Source organism: Hirsutella rhossiliensis (genome assembly GCF_020360975.1).
Source record: "Hirsutella rhossiliensis strain HR02 chromosome Unknown scaffold00021, whole genome shotgun sequence".
NCBI classification, from domain to species: domain Eukaryota; kingdom Fungi; phylum Ascomycota; class Sordariomycetes; order Hypocreales; family Ophiocordycipitaceae; genus Hirsutella; species Hirsutella rhossiliensis.
In genome coordinates this window covers 606,725-624,159 of record NW_025408687.1, presented here as the reverse complement: position 1 = coordinate 624,159, position 17,435 = coordinate 606,725, and the positions used below count along the sequence as shown (strand labels likewise).

General features: G+C 55.0%; 5 protein-coding genes across 5 annotated transcripts; 4 read left to right on the top strand and 1 right to left on the bottom strand.

Moving 5' to 3' along the window:
* Positions 1 to 408: 408 nt before the first annotated feature.
* HRG_11583 (ubiquinol-cytochrome C reductase, UQCRX/QCR9 like domain-containing protein) lies at positions 409 to 854 on the bottom strand (the record flags this gene model as incomplete). Its single annotated transcript, XM_044870053.1, has 4 exons — positions 409 to 468; positions 528 to 576; positions 629 to 768; positions 852 to 854. The coding sequence occupies 4 exons, from the start codon at positions 852 to 854 to the stop codon at positions 409 to 411; spliced, it is 252 nt and encodes an 83-aa protein (XP_044714950.1).
* A 4,500-nt stretch (positions 855 to 5,354) lies between these two features.
* Positions 5,355 to 6,541, top strand: HRG_11582 (glycosyltransferase sugar-binding containing DXD motif domain-containing protein; the record flags this gene model as incomplete). Its single annotated transcript, XM_044870052.1, has 2 exons — positions 5,355 to 5,818; positions 5,899 to 6,541. 2 exons carry the CDS (start codon positions 5,355 to 5,357, stop codon positions 6,539 to 6,541), a joined length of 1,107 nt encoding a protein of 368 aa, XP_044714949.1.
* Positions 6,542 to 7,359: 818 nt separating this feature from the next.
* On the top strand, positions 7,360 to 7,962 carry HRG_11581 (mago binding domain-containing protein; the record flags this gene model as incomplete). Its single annotated transcript, XM_044870051.1, has 1 exon — positions 7,360 to 7,962. The coding sequence occupies one exon, from the start codon at positions 7,360 to 7,362 to the stop codon at positions 7,960 to 7,962; it is 603 nt and encodes a 200-aa protein (XP_044714948.1).
* A 2,521-nt stretch (positions 7,963 to 10,483) lies between these two features.
* HRG_11580 (ATPase family associated with various cellular activities (AAA) domain-containing protein) lies at positions 10,484 to 11,851 on the top strand (the record flags this gene model as incomplete). Its single annotated transcript, XM_044870050.1, has 4 exons — positions 10,484 to 10,694; positions 10,773 to 11,159; positions 11,219 to 11,675; positions 11,731 to 11,851. The coding sequence occupies 4 exons, from the start codon at positions 10,484 to 10,486 to the stop codon at positions 11,849 to 11,851; spliced, it is 1,176 nt and encodes a 391-aa protein (XP_044714947.1).
* Positions 11,852 to 14,473: 2,622 nt separating this feature from the next.
* HRG_11579 (SIS domain-containing protein) lies at positions 14,474 to 16,961 on the top strand (the record flags this gene model as incomplete). Its single annotated transcript, XM_044870049.1, has 5 exons — positions 14,474 to 14,478; positions 14,658 to 14,728; positions 14,784 to 15,015; positions 15,092 to 16,671; positions 16,741 to 16,961. The coding sequence occupies 5 exons, from the start codon at positions 14,474 to 14,476 to the stop codon at positions 16,959 to 16,961; spliced, it is 2,109 nt and encodes a 702-aa protein (XP_044714946.1).
* Between the last annotated feature and the right edge of the window lie 474 nt (positions 16,962 to 17,435).

Below are 17,435 nucleotides of genomic sequence, written 5' to 3'. Positions count from 1 at the left end.
AGTGAGGTTTGGGGAGGTTTGGCGCCCCTCGGTTCCACCGACGTCAGCAGCAGCAGCACCCGCAGAACACTTGGGTGCCCCGTGCTTTTTTGCCGCCCGCGCACCCGCCGCTGAGGGCCAAAGCCAGATTATTCAGACAGTCATCGGATTAGAAAATCTAGCTGCTCAAGATACAGCTGAAATCGAAGGCGGCAGCAGTTTCTTTCTTTGATGGCACGTGTCGCCGCGTATGCCGGTTCTACAAAGCACTCCCCTCTCGGCTTCCACCCAGCTTGGAAGAGATGAAAGTGTCTAAAACGCCGATTCCCATTCGTCTAGGTATAGCTTGAACACTCCTTTACAGACATTGAGAGTCATTCGCCTTGCCTCTCAAACAGGCCAGCGGCAAGTGCTTCGTAGGCCGTCCTTTTACTCGTCGTCTTCCTCGGCATTCTCGACGTATTTGCTTCGGATGTCCTTCCATTGACGCTGATTTCCAGAGTTAATAATTGCGCGGCTCAAGTAACTTGTCTCTATGCAGCACGTACGCCTCGGTTCAAGTTGTCCCAGACCCTGTTCATACTGGAGTTGAAGCCCCTGCGACACACGTTAGCCTCCTTTGCGCGCCTCGTCTCAAGGGTCACCGTACATCTCGAAGGCGAAGCCGGCGCCAAAGACAGCCGCCAGCATGGTGTAGTTCTTCCTGAAGAGGGCGCTGCAGTGTCGCCTGTTAACATCCGGCTCGTGGATGGGTCGTCGATGTCGGCCGAGACTTGCCTGTAGATTTGGCTGCCGAGGGACTGGGGAAGCGGGATTAGCTTGTGGTCGTGCTTGGGACGGCGGGGGCGGGCCTGGACGAGTCGGGAGCCTACCATGATGGCGGTTTGGCGCGATTGAGCACCTGCAGAGCGGGTTCGGAGAGGTTCTAGTCACAGCGCTGGCTGGGTGACTGTGCTGTGTCGGTTTTGGGAGGGTTGCAAGGCTCGACGAGGCCGCCACGGACAGTCACGGATGACTAAGATGTCTGCTTTCAAATGGCTCTGATTGGCTGTCCTGCGCCTCGGCTACAGTAATTACTGCATGGTCAGGATCTGGTCAGAGCAGGCAGGCAGGCAGGCAGGCAGGCAGAGTGACAGGGCTTGCCGTCAATTCGCACTTGATTTGTTTCTGCAGCCAGATTTTCCATCGCGGCCGCTGTCTTTCAGATGCAGCCCTCTTTACGGCTCATGGCAAGCTCTAACTAAGCTTGAGCACCGTCACCGCAAGCAGGTTGACTTGCGCCTGGAGCCTGTGGCCGCGCCTTCGAAGCATCGAGCCTGCAACTGGCGGCCAGATTCGTCACGCGGTCCTCTCCAGCCCCTGCGCTCGGGGCCATTCCTCCCTCTTGAATAAATCTCGTCGCCCTGTCCTGAGCAACGCGTGCTGGCATCGCCTTCGAGCTTTAACTTGACGGCCGCCACTTGCACGCTGTCGGCATTGTCCATGAGCTGAGTGAGCCTGGTGACGCGCATAAACATTTAACTTATATCCCTGCTTACACACGCAGGCAGCCGGGGGTGCGTGCGCACGGCACACATTCATCCCATACCTGTGAGGAATATCCCTAGACATCCAACCTGTAACTGGACCGCTACGCACCGCCACGCACCGCCACGCACTTCAAGCTTGACCTGGATAAGCCTCCGGGGGTCGAGCACGGGGAAAACGCCGAGACTGGAGCTTGCTCCTCGCTCTGCAAAGGAAAAGGGCGGGCGGGGTCTGGGCTTCTACTCCCATGGGGACTGCTTCTATAAGTAGTAACTCGTTTGAGAGCGGGGTCGGGTGGTCTCCTAAGTACGTCTTTCTAGACTGGGCACCTAGAAATTCGGAGACAGGGAAGGTCGTGGGTTCGAATCCTACACCCCTCGCCACCGCCTAGGATAGGGTCCGTAGGGAAGGTTCCCGTAGGGCATTACCTAATCTTAAGCGGTATATATTACACTTTCGCGCGGAGGGCTTCGCTATATATAGGAAGGTAAGGGTAACTTAAGGTTATTTTTCTGCTCCTTTAGTAGAGTTTTCCCCCTTAAGTAGTATATTAGGACGAGGGCTAGGGGTAACCTTAGTAGGGAAATCGGAAGTCACGGGCTCGGAAGTTAGGTATAGCGCTAGAGGGAAAGGCTAGAAGGGTACGAGCTTTAGGACAGAATATGACCTTCTTATATAGTGTACGGGTAAGTCAGCCCACCTAAAGTCCGGCACACCCCAACACCGGCACTCTCCACAACACCATCGCGTCGTTAAATACATTACATTGCAACCGCGTTTTCTCGTGCATCTCTTGCCCTATAATTATAAAATAAATACTATTTACATCAGCGATGCCTCGGCTTTCTAAGTATACCAAAAACCAGCTCTAAGAAGCACTCAAAGCTATTAAAAACGGGATACCTTAGCTTTATGCTAGTCGAAAGTAGGGTATTCTAAGAGGGACCCTCTACACACGTCTTAAAGGGGCTCTGCCTATTAAGGAGGCAAAAGAGGTATATTAGAGGCTTAGCCGAGAGCAGGAAAAACACCTTGCCGACTAGGTTCTTGCCTAGGCCGCCCTTAGGCTACCTCCAACGCATTATTAGGTCAAGGAATTTACCGGCCGCATCGTTAAGGCCGGCGGCGATACCCGTCCGCTTAGGAAGCAGTAGATTTTGGGCTTTTTAGCCCGGAACCTAGAGATTAGTACTATTAAAGGTAGATCTCTCGATTCTGCTCGCGTTAACGGCGCCTCTATAGCCCGTATCGAGGAATAGTTCTAATTGCTTAAGCTGCCGGCTATATAGGCAATCCTACCGGAGTCCCGCTTTAATATAGACGAAACGGGCATCCTCGAGGGCCTCGGCTCTAATAGTCTAGTACTAGGGAGCTTAGAGAAGCGAGAGACTCTTAAAAAGCGGCTAGGATCGTATTATTAGACTATAATAGTCGAATGCGTCTCTACTATAGGCCAGGCCTTAACTCCCCTTATAATTTTTAAGGGTTAAGACCTTTAATACTAATAGTTCCCTAACGAACTTAATTTTCTATGAGATTAGGACTTTATTGCCTCCCTAAAGGGCTAGATAAGTAATACTATCGCTATTTAGTAGCTAAAGTAGGTTTTTATCCCTTAAATAAGGCACTATAAGTAGGGCAACACTCTTCTTATTATTAACGGCTATAGGAGTTATTAGACTAATAATTTTATATACGAATACTTCTAGAATAGTATATATCTCCTTTTCCTACTATTATACTCCTTATATATCTTTTAACTACTTAATATCTCGGTTTTCTCGCCTATTAAGGCCGTATACCGACGTTAACTCGAGAAAATCGTATCTTTCGACGATATAGCGCTAATTAGCAAGGCTACCTTCCTTCGTATCTACTACGAAGCCCGGCAGGCTAGCCTAACCGAAAAGAATATTAAGGGAGGTTAGCGCGGGTCTAGTTTATGGCCAATTAATATAGTAAAGCCCTTATTAAGCCGCTTCGTCTTGCCGTAGCCGTTAACGCCGTTAACGCTATTAAAAAGGAAGAATATTAGCTCCTTAGCTAATAACGATGCCCTTAAAACGCCTAAACGATCGTAAGAAGTTCGCCGCCTTGTTATAGGGCTAGAAAATCGCGGTTAAGTTAACCGTATAATCCGACTACTCTTTAGCAAAGTTAGCCGCGCCCTTAATAATCAAAATTAGCAGCTTATAGCTGCCTAGCTTCGAATATAATAGCTTAAGCATTAATTGCATCGTCTACGGCCTCGAAAATAGAAAAAGGTTCTATAGGATCCTAATAGCCGGTTCGTACGGATTAATCAAGTTATTAAGACGAGGCAGCGGCTCGAGCGCATCCTCGAGCCGGCTACTATTGCCGCAGCCAATCAAGGCGCAGATTTTAAAGCTCTATGTGGTAGCTGGCAGCTTGAATAGCTAGAAAACACTATAATTGACTATCGTAACGTTGAAATGCGGCTTCAATTACTGTTGGAATGTGCCTGCCTTGGTGTTGTGGAGAGTGCCGGTGTTGGGGTGTGCCGGACTTTAGGTGGGCTGACTTAAATGCCCCCCTAGGTTAGTGCTCGGGGAATATTGATGTATATAGCGAGGGCTCCGGTCTGTTATGGCCCTAGAGGCTGCATATGGACAAATAAACTTGATCAACAACAGCTCGTTTAAGAAGGAGAAGTTACGGGGTATCAAGCTTGAGCTGCAAGGGCCGCGCGGACAATAGGACTTGGTGCCCGCCAAGTCTATACGGAGCATGCATTCGTCACTTTGCACGCCGTGCCAGGCGCTTACACAGGGGCATGGGCCGTGTTTTGCCTGAAGCAGAGGCTTTCTAGTGTGAAAGCGTCTGCTAGCAGAAGACACGCGTTGATTCAAGTTACTGGTGCTTCATTAGCAGCAGAATGACATCGATAGCCAGCTGCTTCCACGTTCGGGATGGATGAGTGCGATTATCGTCCTGGTTTGCGAGCGCCGGTGTGCTGCAAGTTGCCATCAACGGCCATGTGGACTAGTTGGATGCCGCTTCAAGGCGGCATGTACAAGTTTCCGGAAGAGAGTGCGTTAGAACGTTTCCGGTGCTGATGAGTGGGAGCCGCTCGAGATGGGCACGGCCACATGCTGGAGGGGAGACGCGCTGCCGGCGCCGTGCCATGTTTGACGCTAACAGCAGGTACATAATTAGTTACAGTAGGCCTGCTTCGGGATTGAATGTCAAAAGTTGCGGCAATTGCTCGATTTGGCCTTTTTACTAACGGAGAAACTAGACCCGATCGGACGGGCGGGGGTCGCATTAAGTGCAAATAGCCGTGCGATACCTTCAGAGTACATGCGAAAAGGGGGGCAGCAGAGCACCGTACCTGCAGCATCACGGGAACACAAACACCCGCAATCAGGTACGGACGGTACTGTTACTGAATCTCAACGCCTAAAGGCACGATTCGTGCGCCAGGGAAGCCCCAAAGGCAGTCGAATGTTGCCATGTGCGCCGTCCACATACATATGCAGACATGTACAGTACTAACACACAGGCCCCTCCTATTCCTGCAAGGCATGTAGGTACTGCACATGCTACAAGGCTGTGTAGGGGGCCGAGCCGCGCTAGGTTTTAAGCCCAGTGAACCCACCAGGCCCATCCATTATCATCATACTTACTATTTATATTTGCCTGCCGAGTCTAATCGTCCAAGGGGGTCTGTCTTCATAAAGAAAGGCGCTCGTCGTTGCCGCATCCCTAGACCCTAGCGCCCATGGCGTTACGTATGTCCTGACTTGTCCCCTCTCCCTTTCGTCTCCCGCCGCGTCGCCGCCGGTGCCCGACTCCCGCCACGCGTTGCCTCTCCAACGCCGGCGCTCATGTTCTCTCCGACCATGAGACGCACTTCGGCCTTGACAACCATCGGAGTCCTCCTTGTCCTCCTTGTCCTCCTCGCCGTTCATCTGCAGTCCCTCGGCGACTTTGCGCGCCCTCAGCTCGGCGTCGAGCCCTGGAAACCTGTCCTCAACCTGTCCCTGCCCGTGGCGGCTCAGACGTCGGCGGCCCATCTCCTGGCGCGTCCCCCAACAGCAGATTCGGGCAAAATCCCCCGGATATTTCATCAGAGCTGGAAGTCGTCGGAGCTGCCTTCAAAGTTTGAAACATGGAGCACTCTCTGCCGCCAGCGCCACAAGGACTGGGAATGGGTCCTCTGGACCGATGAGGATAACCTTCGACTCGTCCAGACCTACTTCCCCTCGCTCGAGGCAGCCTACCGAGACCTGCCCGGCGAAATCTACCGCGCAGACCTCGCCAGATACCTCTACATGTACATTTACGGCGGGTGTGTGTCCTCTGTCGCTCCCTGCCTGCCCAGACATGCCCTCTCGGGGAAGCGGGACGATGCGCTAACTGGACATGCAGCGTCTATGCGGACCTCGACACCGAATGCCTCCGACCGACCGAAGATCTTCAAGACGACTACGATGCCTTCTTCGACGGCCAAGGCTCGACGCCCATGACAGACACGGCCTTGTTCGGTCGGATGGGCAATGACCCCAAGTTTGAGCATTCCATCCCAAACGCATGGATGGCGTCGACCCCGGGCCATCCCTTCTTCCTCGCATTCGTCCAGTTCTTCAACGACAAGGTCAACGAATTGAAACAGAAGAGGAAGAAGCTGCCCGAGGCAGAGCATGTGACGGGGCCCGCCGCCCTGTACGCCGCAATCAACCGATACGAGAAAGATAAGGCGCGCTCCGGAAGCCGCCTCAACGACGAGGTCGCCAAGATGGTGCGCGAGGGGCCCTTTGCCCCCCTTCCCGACCGAGCGCACCGAGTGCTGCTGCTGCCGAGCCACTACATCTACCCGTATAGCTGGGGCTCGGACGGCTCCAAAGTGCGCAAAAAGTGCTGGGTGCTGAGCAAAGCGTTTAACGCTGAGACTTGTAAAGAGGCGCTTGAGGTGGAGCGCAAGAAGAGCATATCAATCACGTACTGGAGCCATACCCATACCCCGTCCGGCCATAACAAGGGCAACATGAAGCACCTTGAGGCGGACTCCTGACCCGATGCCTGCTAGACCGTTGGGGGCTGCCGAAAGCTTACGTGCATGCCGCTTCGGATCTGCTAGTGTACATTATCTCTGGCCCGCCGCTGGTGGAGGCCAAGCCACCCCGTATGTATCCTCAGCGTACTGTAACTACCTAACGTGGACATGGAGAGGAGAGGCGTACATGTCGGTTGCACTGCTGCCTCGAGATGTGATGGAAGGCAGACACGACTCGAGACGTTGCCAGATAATGCCATCAGTGCCACTGCCGGTGACTCCGTCGACTAAGCTCGGAGACTTTTCGCCTAGGCATGGCTCTACTCTGGCGTGATGGGGAACAGTCGAGGTGCGCCAGTGTTGGTCGCGAGTATGGCTACTTTGCCTGGTCCCAAAAATAGGAGGCCAGTCGCATGTTTCTTGACGTCGCAGCGGGTGCAGGCTCGGTGGCACGTAAAGGGACGTCTCCTGTGCAATCGTGCGCTTTCAGGGCTTACTCAAGGATCAACAGTGACATACGCCCCTAGGCCACAGATGAGAGGGCATCACGGGTAGAAAGCAAGGGAGAAGGAGGGGTTCTCCCCCCACCCGCCCGATGCCGCAAAAGCGTGCGGGTGCTGCATCCACTCACTGTAAACTTACATATTCGCACACCTCCAAAGCCGCCGGGGCACCCAACCTCGCATTTACTGCGACAACATTTTGTCCACTCCCTTCGCCGCCAGACGACGCCCTTCCTTCAACACGCATCGCAGCCGCCGCCCGCCACTCCTCGGTGCAGGGGCCCTTGGGCTCGTTCTGCCCCTCCATTCATCCCCCCTCCCCCTCCATCCGCCATGGCCTCCAACTCCGGCATCGTGAAAGACGACAACAGCGGTGAGCGCCACATTCCCGAGTCGCTCCGCGCCGATGGAAGCACCCGCAAGGCCATCAAGATCCGTCCCGGCTACCGTCCGCCCGAGGACGTCGAGGTGTACAAGAACCGCACCGCCGAGTCGTTTCGAGAGCGCGGCAGTAAGATGGGCATTCCCGGCGCGGCCGGCCTGCAGGACGAGCAGGGCTCCTTGGCAAGCAATAAGAACGCGAAGCGACGGGAGGCGCGCAAAAGGGCAAAGGCTGCGGCCGACGGTGATGGCGACGGCGCTCCCACGGAACAGGGCAAGCCAGATGCCCAGCCGCCCAAGACGGAAGAGATCGACCCGCACGTTGAGCGGGAGAAGAAAGCGCGCAATCTCAGGAAGAAGCTGAAACAGGCCAAAGATCTTCAAAGCAAGAAGGAGGGCGGCGAGACGCTGCTGCCGGAGCAGATTGCAAAGGTCATCAAGATCAACGAACTTATCCGCGAATTGAACGCTCTGGGTCTCGACGACGACCAGGAACAACCCAAGGCTGTGTCGGACGGGGCACGAGCCAACGGCGGGGGCGACTCCAAGGCCTGAGCCCGTTTACGCCGGAGGATGCATCGAGGTCGACGGTGCAAGAGCCGAGCTTGGAGACACGGCCTGCTCGATCACATTCGAAGAGGAGCGAGCATCTCGTACGGTTGCCGCCCTGCTAAAACTGGCCCGTTGTCAGGCGGGAGTTCCTTGACTCCAATCGCAGAGCTGACTTGCCTTCGAGGTTAATTGTGAAGTCTTGCCGCGACTGCGCAGTGGTCGATCCGAGATCCGAGCAAGAGATGTTTTGGAAATGGTGGGAGACTGTGCACGGCGCAACGAGCATTATACGGAGTTGGAGAGCTACTGGATCGACCTTGCACACGGCGGGGGTGAGTAATGAACATACAAGCCACCGGATAGAGGCCGTTCAGAGGATGTGGCCTTGTCTACAAACGATATAGAAGGGAGGCCAGCTAGGATACAGCATCTGAAGAGGCGAGCGAGCTACAAGAGAACATGGTACCCGTGCCACGCCCCACTTTATTTGGAATTCGCAAGCTCCCACCTCCTAAAGTTGGTGCTCACCACCAGTATCCCCACACCACCGGAATACCCAGAATTTCGACTCCCCGACTTCAGCATCCCTATATCTTAACCAATTCACGATCTCGTCGATAGCCGAAATGGAAGCACGTGTACAAAACGCTCTTCGATATATTGAAAATTTTCCAGTATCTTGCGCGAGCGGTCTAGCCAGCGCGACGCTCCTACCGTGGGGCCAAACTGGACTTCTCGCTTCTTAAAGCGTCACGGCTACTTCAAAAAGCGCCAAAAAAGGCTTCAAGCAGAGCGCCAAGTCTCCGAGAATCTTACACGAGTTAACCAGTATTTCCAGCATCTTCGGCAGGTTATCCAAGACAATGGTATACCTCCTGAGGATATCTGGAATATGGACGAGACTGGTTTTCGCATCGGGGTTGGAAAAGACCAGCTGATTGTGACAAAACGGAGGAGAGCTCATTATTTTGGCATTCCTGAGAATAGGGAATCCGCTACTGCGATCGAAGCTATCTCGGCGAATGGGGAGGTTGTTCCGGCTTTTTTGATACTCGCTGGCCAGATGCACATGGCTTCATGGTATCAAATACCTGAGCTAGATCCTGACACAGTTATTCGACCCACGCCTACTGGTTACTCAAACGACGTGATTAGTCTGGAGTGGCTCCAGCATTTTGACAAGCACTCGGAAAAAAGCTCAAGAAGCTCGAAGCGACTTCTAATTCTTGATGGTCATGGCTCTCACCATACCAGGCAGTTCATTGAATACTGCGACAACCACAATATTATTCCCTTCGGCATGCCGCCTAATCTCACGCATGCACTTCAGCCTTTGGACGTTGTCGTTTTCCAGCCCCTAAAGCACTATCACGCCAAGGCTTTAGATGTCATGGTTCGAGATGGCCTCGTCAACATAACCAAGCTTGAGTTTCTCTCCTGCATTCAACAAGTACGATTGCATGCTTTCAAGGAGAGTACTATACGCTCCGCATTTCGCAAGACAGGAATCTTCCCATTCAATCCACAAGTAGTACTTCAATGTTTGGAAGCTCGTCAAGCCACGACACCCACACCTCCTCCCAATTCAGGACCACACTCCTCACCTTTCGAGACACCATTGACTCTACGACAAATAAACAAGGTAGCGGACAAATTAGATCTCGTCCTTGAAGACGATAAAGCCTGGATCCCGACTTTCTCACGATCTCAGTCGATTTATTCGAGGATCGCTATCTCTGGCGACTGAGCTCGTGCAGACTAAAGGGACTTGGGACGAACCAAAATGGCGGAGCGGATCCAAAAACAACGTAAGGCTATGAAGAATATACAGTTACAATCAGGAGGAGTATTGTCAGTGGCCCAAGGACGGAAATGGTGCAACAAAGGGAGATGATCAGATTGCTAAAGCAAGGAAGGTAGTAGAAGACGCGGAGAAAAGGCGCATAACGCACGCAAGCGATGGTTTGAGGAAGCAGCAAAAGGCACGCCAATGGAGGGGTTCAGGAAGGTTAGAACGAGTGGAAGTACGCGATTCTGAGCGTGGTACGCGGTGGTTGAAGCGATTCTAGGTCGGGGAGTCGAAATTCTGGGTATTCCGGTGGTGTGGGGATACTGGTGGTGAGCACCAACTTTAGGAGGTGGGAGCTTGCGAATTCCAAATAAAGTGGGGCGTGGCACGGGTAGATAATCAAACCGCGGCATCATGGCAAAACATGGCGAATCCCTGGGTGTGTAGGGTAGGCTGAAATGAAGCTGGCAAGGCCGGCCGGCCTTTTGCCGGGCGCCGTGGCGCTTGGACCGCTGAGGTACTTTGTCCTGGGTGTTACCAAAGCGGCCACAGGCTCCAGCTCGTGAGGTAAGCTCCCCGTCTGCCGCGCAGCATCTAGATACCTTACCACCACAGGTGAACAACTCTCGGCCGGCCGGTCCCCTTCCTCAGTCTCCTGCACCGACGCGCATTCTGTCCTCGTATACCATTCTGATCGATCAGCATAGTCAGACCAGCACACGACACACCGCGACCATGACGGCCGAGGAGGAGCGCCAAACCGCCCTTGATTCCTACCGAGCGAAGCTCATCGAGTCGCGCGAGTGGGAGGCCAAGCTCAAGAATCTCCGGTTAGAGATCAAAGACCTGCAGAAGGAGTTTGACAAGACCGAGGATAACATCAAGGCGCTTCAGAGCGTGGGTCAAATCATCGGCGAAGTCTTGAAGCAGTTGGACGAGGAGAGATGTGCGCACGACAGCCCCCATCGTCCTTGCCAGGCGGGCTCTCTCCCCATACCCCGTGGATGCTGACACCTCGTTGCAGTCATTGTAAAGGCGTCGTCCGGACCTCGATATGTAGTCGGTTGCCGATCCAAGGTGGACAGGGCCAAGCTGAAGCAGGGCACTCGTGTGGCTCTCGACATGACGACGCTCACCATTATGCGCATGCTGCCGCGCGAGGTCGATCCGCTGGTATACAACATGTCGCTCGAGGACCCGGGGCAGGTCAGCTTCGCGGGAATCGGCGGCCTCAACGACCAGATCCGGGAGCTCAGGGAAGTCATTGAGCTCCCCCTCAAGAACCCCGAGCTCTTCATGCGAGTGGGCATAAAGCCGCCCAAGGGCGTCTTGCTCTACGGCCCCCCCGGAACAGGCAAGACGCTCCTGGCGCGAGCGGTGGCCAGCAGCCTGGAGACAAACTTCCTCAAAGGTGAGAGGATGGCAGTGAAGCCGTGCCGGCGGGCAAGCAGCCTGGCTAATGTGGCATAGTGGTCTCTTCGGCCATCGTGGATAAGTACATTGGCGAGTCGGCGCGTCTGATTCGGGAGATGTTTGGCTATGCCAAGGAGCATGAGCCTTGCATCATCTTCATGGACGAGATTGACGCCATTGGCGGACGGCGGTTTTCCGAGGGCACCAGCGCGGACCGAGAGATTCAGCGCACCCTGATGGAGCTTCTCAATCAACTCGACGGCTTCGACTACTTGGGCAAAACGAAGATTATCATGGCGACGAACAGACCCGACACGCTGGACCCTGCGCTTCTCCGAGCCGGCCGTCTGGACCGCAAGCTCGAGATTCCGCTGCCGAATGAGGTTGGACGACTGGAAATCCTCAAGATTCATGCGCACAGCGTGGTGATTGACGGAGACTTGGACTTTGAGAGCGTCGTCAAGATGAGCGATGGGCTGAATGGGGCCGACTTGAGGAACGTGGTGACGGAAGCGTAAGTGCCCACGCCCCCTTGTAACAGCATGGAGCCGCAGTTGACACGCGAGCAGGGGCCTGTTTGCAATCAAGGACTACCGCGACTCGATCAACCAGGACGACTTCAACAAAGCCGTACGCAAGGTGGCTGAGGCGAAGAAGCTGGAGGGCAAGCTGGAGTATCAAAAGCTGTGACGCCGTTGAGCGGGATATGGGGAGAAGCAGCAGCATCGATACACAGCGACCATGGGAGACTGTATAATACTTGGTTTCGGGTCAGCCTGAGGAGACGGCCGGGGAATAGAACGGTATTGAGAACGCCAAGGTACCGAGCTACGCCCAGTTCCGAGGATGGGCTCGGATGCGTCGCGCATGTCGTGAAGCAGGACCGGGCAGGGACTCGAAGGCAATGTCTGCAAGGCATTTTTTGCACGTGGCATTGGGATTGGGCGAGGGCGGCGACACAGGCAGGCGAGGCTGAACGGTGAGGCTGAACGGTGAGGCTCCGCTCCGTGGAGGCATCGGCATCGGCTACGGTGGGCCATATCCATATCACGTTGCCAAAACTCGTATGTCATCTGCACGAGAACTGCATGATGGTCCGAGGAATGGTAGCGCGGCTGGCTGATGCGGTGAAATTCGAGAAGCCTTGGCTCGTATATGTACAGACAGTACAATGGAACGAGAGGCGCACATGAGTGGTGCATTGACGCGAAGCCAAGGCCGAGAGTGGACAGGGGAAAGGAATCCGAGGACTGTGCTATTCTTGGAAAGCGGAAAAAAAAAGGCAATCATTGAGGCTGTGTGGGAAAAAAAGGCTACTGGCGTGAGCGGGTATTACTGAGCGTGAAACGGAGACGGGGGAATTGGGGCTGTTGGGCACATTTACTTGACCCGACTTCTCTCCTCGGATACCTACGCGTGGGTGATGGGAGTGGTGGCTTTTTTTTTAACAGGCGAATATTTTAGCGCGCAGTACAGTACGAAGAAGCACCCGATGGACGTGGCAACTGGGGGAGCGAGAGGTGGTTCAAGGATAAAAAGAGGGTTGTGGTTATTATGGTTGAGGGAGGGAGGGATGGATGGATCCCTTCTCCGTGATGTAGCCAGGGGAGGATGAATCAGGAATACGAGTATTAATGACGTCGCGCAGAAAGGGCGTGTTGATCTCTTTCTCGTACTCTGTACGGAGTACACACTGTCGTAGTTACAGTACTGTGCCTCCTTACGAATACTGTACTTGGCATGTACATAGGTAGGCTACTATACTTACATGGCCGAGGAAAGCGTCGAGTGCTGTAAGTCAGTCCGGTCAGTCCTGTACAACGTGTTGCACGCGGTAACACGGGTGCAACCGACGAAAAGACGCGAGCCAGTCTGGCGTCACGGCGCTTGGAAGCTTCCATCAGCCCGTCAAGGTTCCCGGCCGGGAGGATTTTGCCATCCATGATGCACAAGCATATGCTGTTTATGCGGCGAGGCCGTGGTTGGACCGCGAGCCTCTAGGTATTTCAGGGGTAAAAGCCGACAACCAAAGTCAATGCTCAATGCCGGCGGCTCAGCCTCGCCGTCGTTTGCGAGTGTGTGCTGCCGCCTCCACACGACGATGACATGTTGTGATTGCTGGTACTCCGTGCCGTAGGTAGGTAAGTAGGTAGGTAGGTATGTATACAGTAGTACAGTGAAGGTCACCCGTTGCCATGACAAAAGGCGTCGTCCTCCACTCGCCCCTCTTCTCGTCTTCCGTTCCAATATGCATAGTTGCATACTCTGTCTGACCTGTTGTGCTCCAGCTGAAGGCGAGTTTGTTGATGCGCAAACCATCATGACTGCAGGGTGTCAATGCATCCACATCCCCGGGGGCCCTTGATTGCAGATCCAAGTTGGACACAAGCATTTTTCAAGCCTCGAGCTGTACGACGGAAATCATCCGCCAACAATCAACCATGCTCTGCCATATCTGCCAACAGAACCCCGCCTTGGCCCCTGAATGGACGAAACAAACTGGACGCCGACATCCTGACACAGCCGCCGCCGCCGCCGCCGCCGCCGCCGCCGCACACCATCCAGCTTTTGCCATTGACTTTTGCGACTTTTTCGGGGGCCGGGGGTATTAAGGCGTCCATCGACTGACTGTCTCTGGCTGATGCTCTCCTGAACACTGGTTACAGTACTGTACCTACCTATGTAGTCCGTAAACTCGGGGCAACTTGTACCCAAGACAAGTCTGCAAACTCAAAAACACACAAACCATTGCTTTACCAACACGTGTATTCGCATTGCGCTGTAGATCCTCTCTCCTCTGTCGCCCATTCACTGGCCCCGCCGCCGCAAATCCTGACGCCCGTCCGACCTTTCTTGGCCCCTTGGCTCCCCGCTGATATAGGCCCTTCTCCCCCTCTCCCCCTCTCCAGCAGGGGCGCCGGTGCTGCACTCCCTCGGGTGGCCTGAAGTGCTGGGGTACCGACCCAAGCGAGTACGGCCTACCGGTTGGGACCCGGGCGGTGCATGCGAGCTGAGGGTACCCCGTACTTTAGCTGGGAGACGCTGCATGTCTGTCCAAAGTACCCAGTACATACACTAACAACAAGCAAGCTGCACCTCCCCTCAGCCCCCTTCCCCTCCATGATAATAAAGCTGCCTCTTCCCTCTCACCCTCTCTCGACTTTTGCTCCCCTCGCCCTTCCACTTCCGCCCTCCCCATTCCCATCTACCTCCGTCGCATCTCTCGCTTTCCCTTCTCCCTACCAGGCCAGCCTCGACCTAATCCCTCCTAGTAAATACTTCTGCATCGTCTGAGGCCAAGGCATCGTCACCATGTGGTAAGTCGAGCTCTCCCATCCGACTTGCCCCCTCCTCCGTCACCGCCTCCACCCCGGCCTGTGGGTAGGTAGATTGGTTGAGCGCCGGGCAGAGTGCTTTGCCCCCCGAGAAACACCGTGTCTGGCAATGGAGGAAAGAGTTGTGTCTTTCTTTGGCTGACAATCACCCGTCTTCGCAGTGGCATTTTCGGATACATCAACTACTTGGTGGAGAAGGACCGCAAGTTTATCCTCGACACTCTGATCAACGGTGGGTTTCCCGACCCCGTATGCCAAGACCACGTGTCTGACGCCGCGCGTCAAAGGCCTCTCCCGTCTCGAGTACCGAGGATACGACTCGGCTGGCTTGGCCGTCGACGGCGACAAGAAGAATGAAGTCTTTGCTTTCAAGGAGGTCGGCAAGGTGGCCAAGCTGAGGAAGCTTATCGACGAGTCCAGCATCAACCTTAACAAGGTCTACGATTCCCATGCCGGCATTGCACACACCCGGTGGGCTACTCACGGGCCCCCCTCCACCACCAACTGCCACCCGCACCGGTAGGTTTCTACCCCTCCCCCAGACATGCGCTATCAATGCATGTTGCCTGCTTGGCCGCGGCTGATGACTTTGCAGGTCCGATCCCACCTGGGAGTTCACCGTTGTCCACAATGGCATCATCACCAACTACAAGGAGCTCAAGACGCTGCTCAGCAGCAAGGGCTTCAAGTTCGAGACGGAGACGGACACGGAGTGCATCGCAAAGTTGACAAAGTACATCCACGACCAGCACCCCCAGATTGGCTTCACCGATCTGGCAAAGGCCGTCATCACGGAGCTCGAGGGCGCCTACGGCCTGTTGATCAAGTCGGTTCACTACCCGCACGAGGTCATTGCTGCCCGCAAGGGCTCCCCTCTCGTCATTGGCGTCAAGACCCAACGCCGGATGAAGGTCGACTTTGTCGATGTCGAGTATGCCGATGACAACTCGGCCCTCTCAGCCGAAGCTGCCTCGCAGAACGTGGCCCTTAAGAAGAACGCCCCCGACTTCCTCGGCGCCAGCAACAGCCTGCTGGGGGCCCCCGACAAGTCGCTCCTCCACCGCTCTCAGTCGCGCGCCTTCATGACCGACGACGGCATGCCCATGCCCACCGAGTTCTTCCTCTCTTCCGACCCGTCTGCCATTGTGGAGCACACCAAAAAGGTCATGTACCTCGAGGACGACGACATTGCCCACATCCACGAGGGCTCCCTCAACATTCACCGCCTCCGCAAGGCCGACGGCAGCTCCAACGTGCGCACCATCCAGACGCTCGAGCTCGAGCTGCAGGAGATTATGAAGGGCAAGTTCGACCACTTCATGCAAAAGGAAATCTTCGAGCAGCCCGAGTCGGTCGTCAACACCATGCGTGGCCGTCTCGACATTGCCAACAAGACGGTCACTCTCGGCGGCCTGCGGTCGTACATCTCCACGATCCGCCGATGCCGTCGTATCATTTTCATTGCTTGCGGCACGAGCTACCACTCCTGTATGGCGGTGCGTGGTATCTTCGAAGAGCTTGCTGAAATCCCAATCTCGGTAGAGCTTGCCTCCGACTTCCTCGACAGGCAGGCTCCCGTCTTCCGCGACGACACGTGCGTCTTTGTCTCCCAGTCGGGCGAGACGGCCGACTCGCTCATGGCCCTGCGCTACTGCCTTGAGCGCGGAGCCTTGACCGTTGGCATCGTCAACGTCGTCGGCTCCTCCATCTCCCTGCTCACCCACTGCGGTGTCCACGTCAATGCCGGCCCCGAGATTGGCGTGGCCTCTACCAAGGCGTACACATCGCAATTCATCGCCATGGTCATGTTTGCGCTGTCGCTGAGCGAGGATCGCGCGTCCAAGAAGGCCCGTCGCGAGGAGATCATGGAGGGCCTGGCCAACGTGTCGGGTCAGATCAAACAAATCCTGGACCTGGACAAGCCCATCAAGGAGCTGTGCCAGAAGGTCTTCAAGAACCAAAAGTCTCTGCTGGTCCTTGGCCGAGGCAGCCAGTTCTCCACGGCGCTCGAGGGCGCGCTGAAGATCAAGGAAATTTCGTATCTTCACTGCGAGGCTGTCATGTCTGGCGAGCTCAAGCACGGCGTCCTGGCCCTGGTGGACGAGAATATGCCCATCATCATGATTCTGACTCGCGACGAGATTTTCAAGAAGTCCCTCAACGCCTACCAGCAGGGTATGTACATCTTTTTTGATCACGCTGTTTCCTCCAAGTGTCTGGATTTGGACTGACGAGATTCCCCAGTCATTGCGCGAGGTGGCAAGCCCATTGTCATTTGCAACTCTGGCGACGTCGAGTTCAAGGCCTCGGATGCCGAGAAGATCGAGATCCCGAAGACGGTCGACTGCCTCCAAGGTCTCCTCAACGTGCTACCCCTGCAGCTGATTGCCTACTGGCTTGCCGTCCTCGAGGGCCTCAACGTGGACTTCCCCCGCAACCTGGCCAAGTCGGTCACGGTCGAGTAAGGGGGACATGGCTGGGCCGGATGAGTCTTGCGTGTCCCGCTGGCGTGTCACCGGGACCCTGGCGTTTTGTTGGGGCAACCGGCGCGGTCTTTGCTGTTGTTTCGTGGGCACACATCGCTGCTATCATGGAGATATTCAACAGGAGTTGTCTGCACCTTTGCCCCGCCTTTTTCCTTTTTTATGAAAATGGGCGACTTACAGCATGCTAATGACGGGCGGGGGGCCCTGGAGGCACGGCGACTATTATCGTCGTGAGGTTCTGTCTAGATTGGTAGATCATGCTGGCCTGGCGGGCTCTCTAGTGTCTGACAAAGAAGTTGGGTATGCATTTCACGAGAGTTGAAGCACCAGACCATGGTCTCGGCGGTTGGATTTGTGACACGGGTAGATGGATGAATGATGAACATTGTCACCTCTATTGTTACAAGTCTTTGAGTGATTGTCCATGTCATGCCTTGCCAGTTGGTAACTACA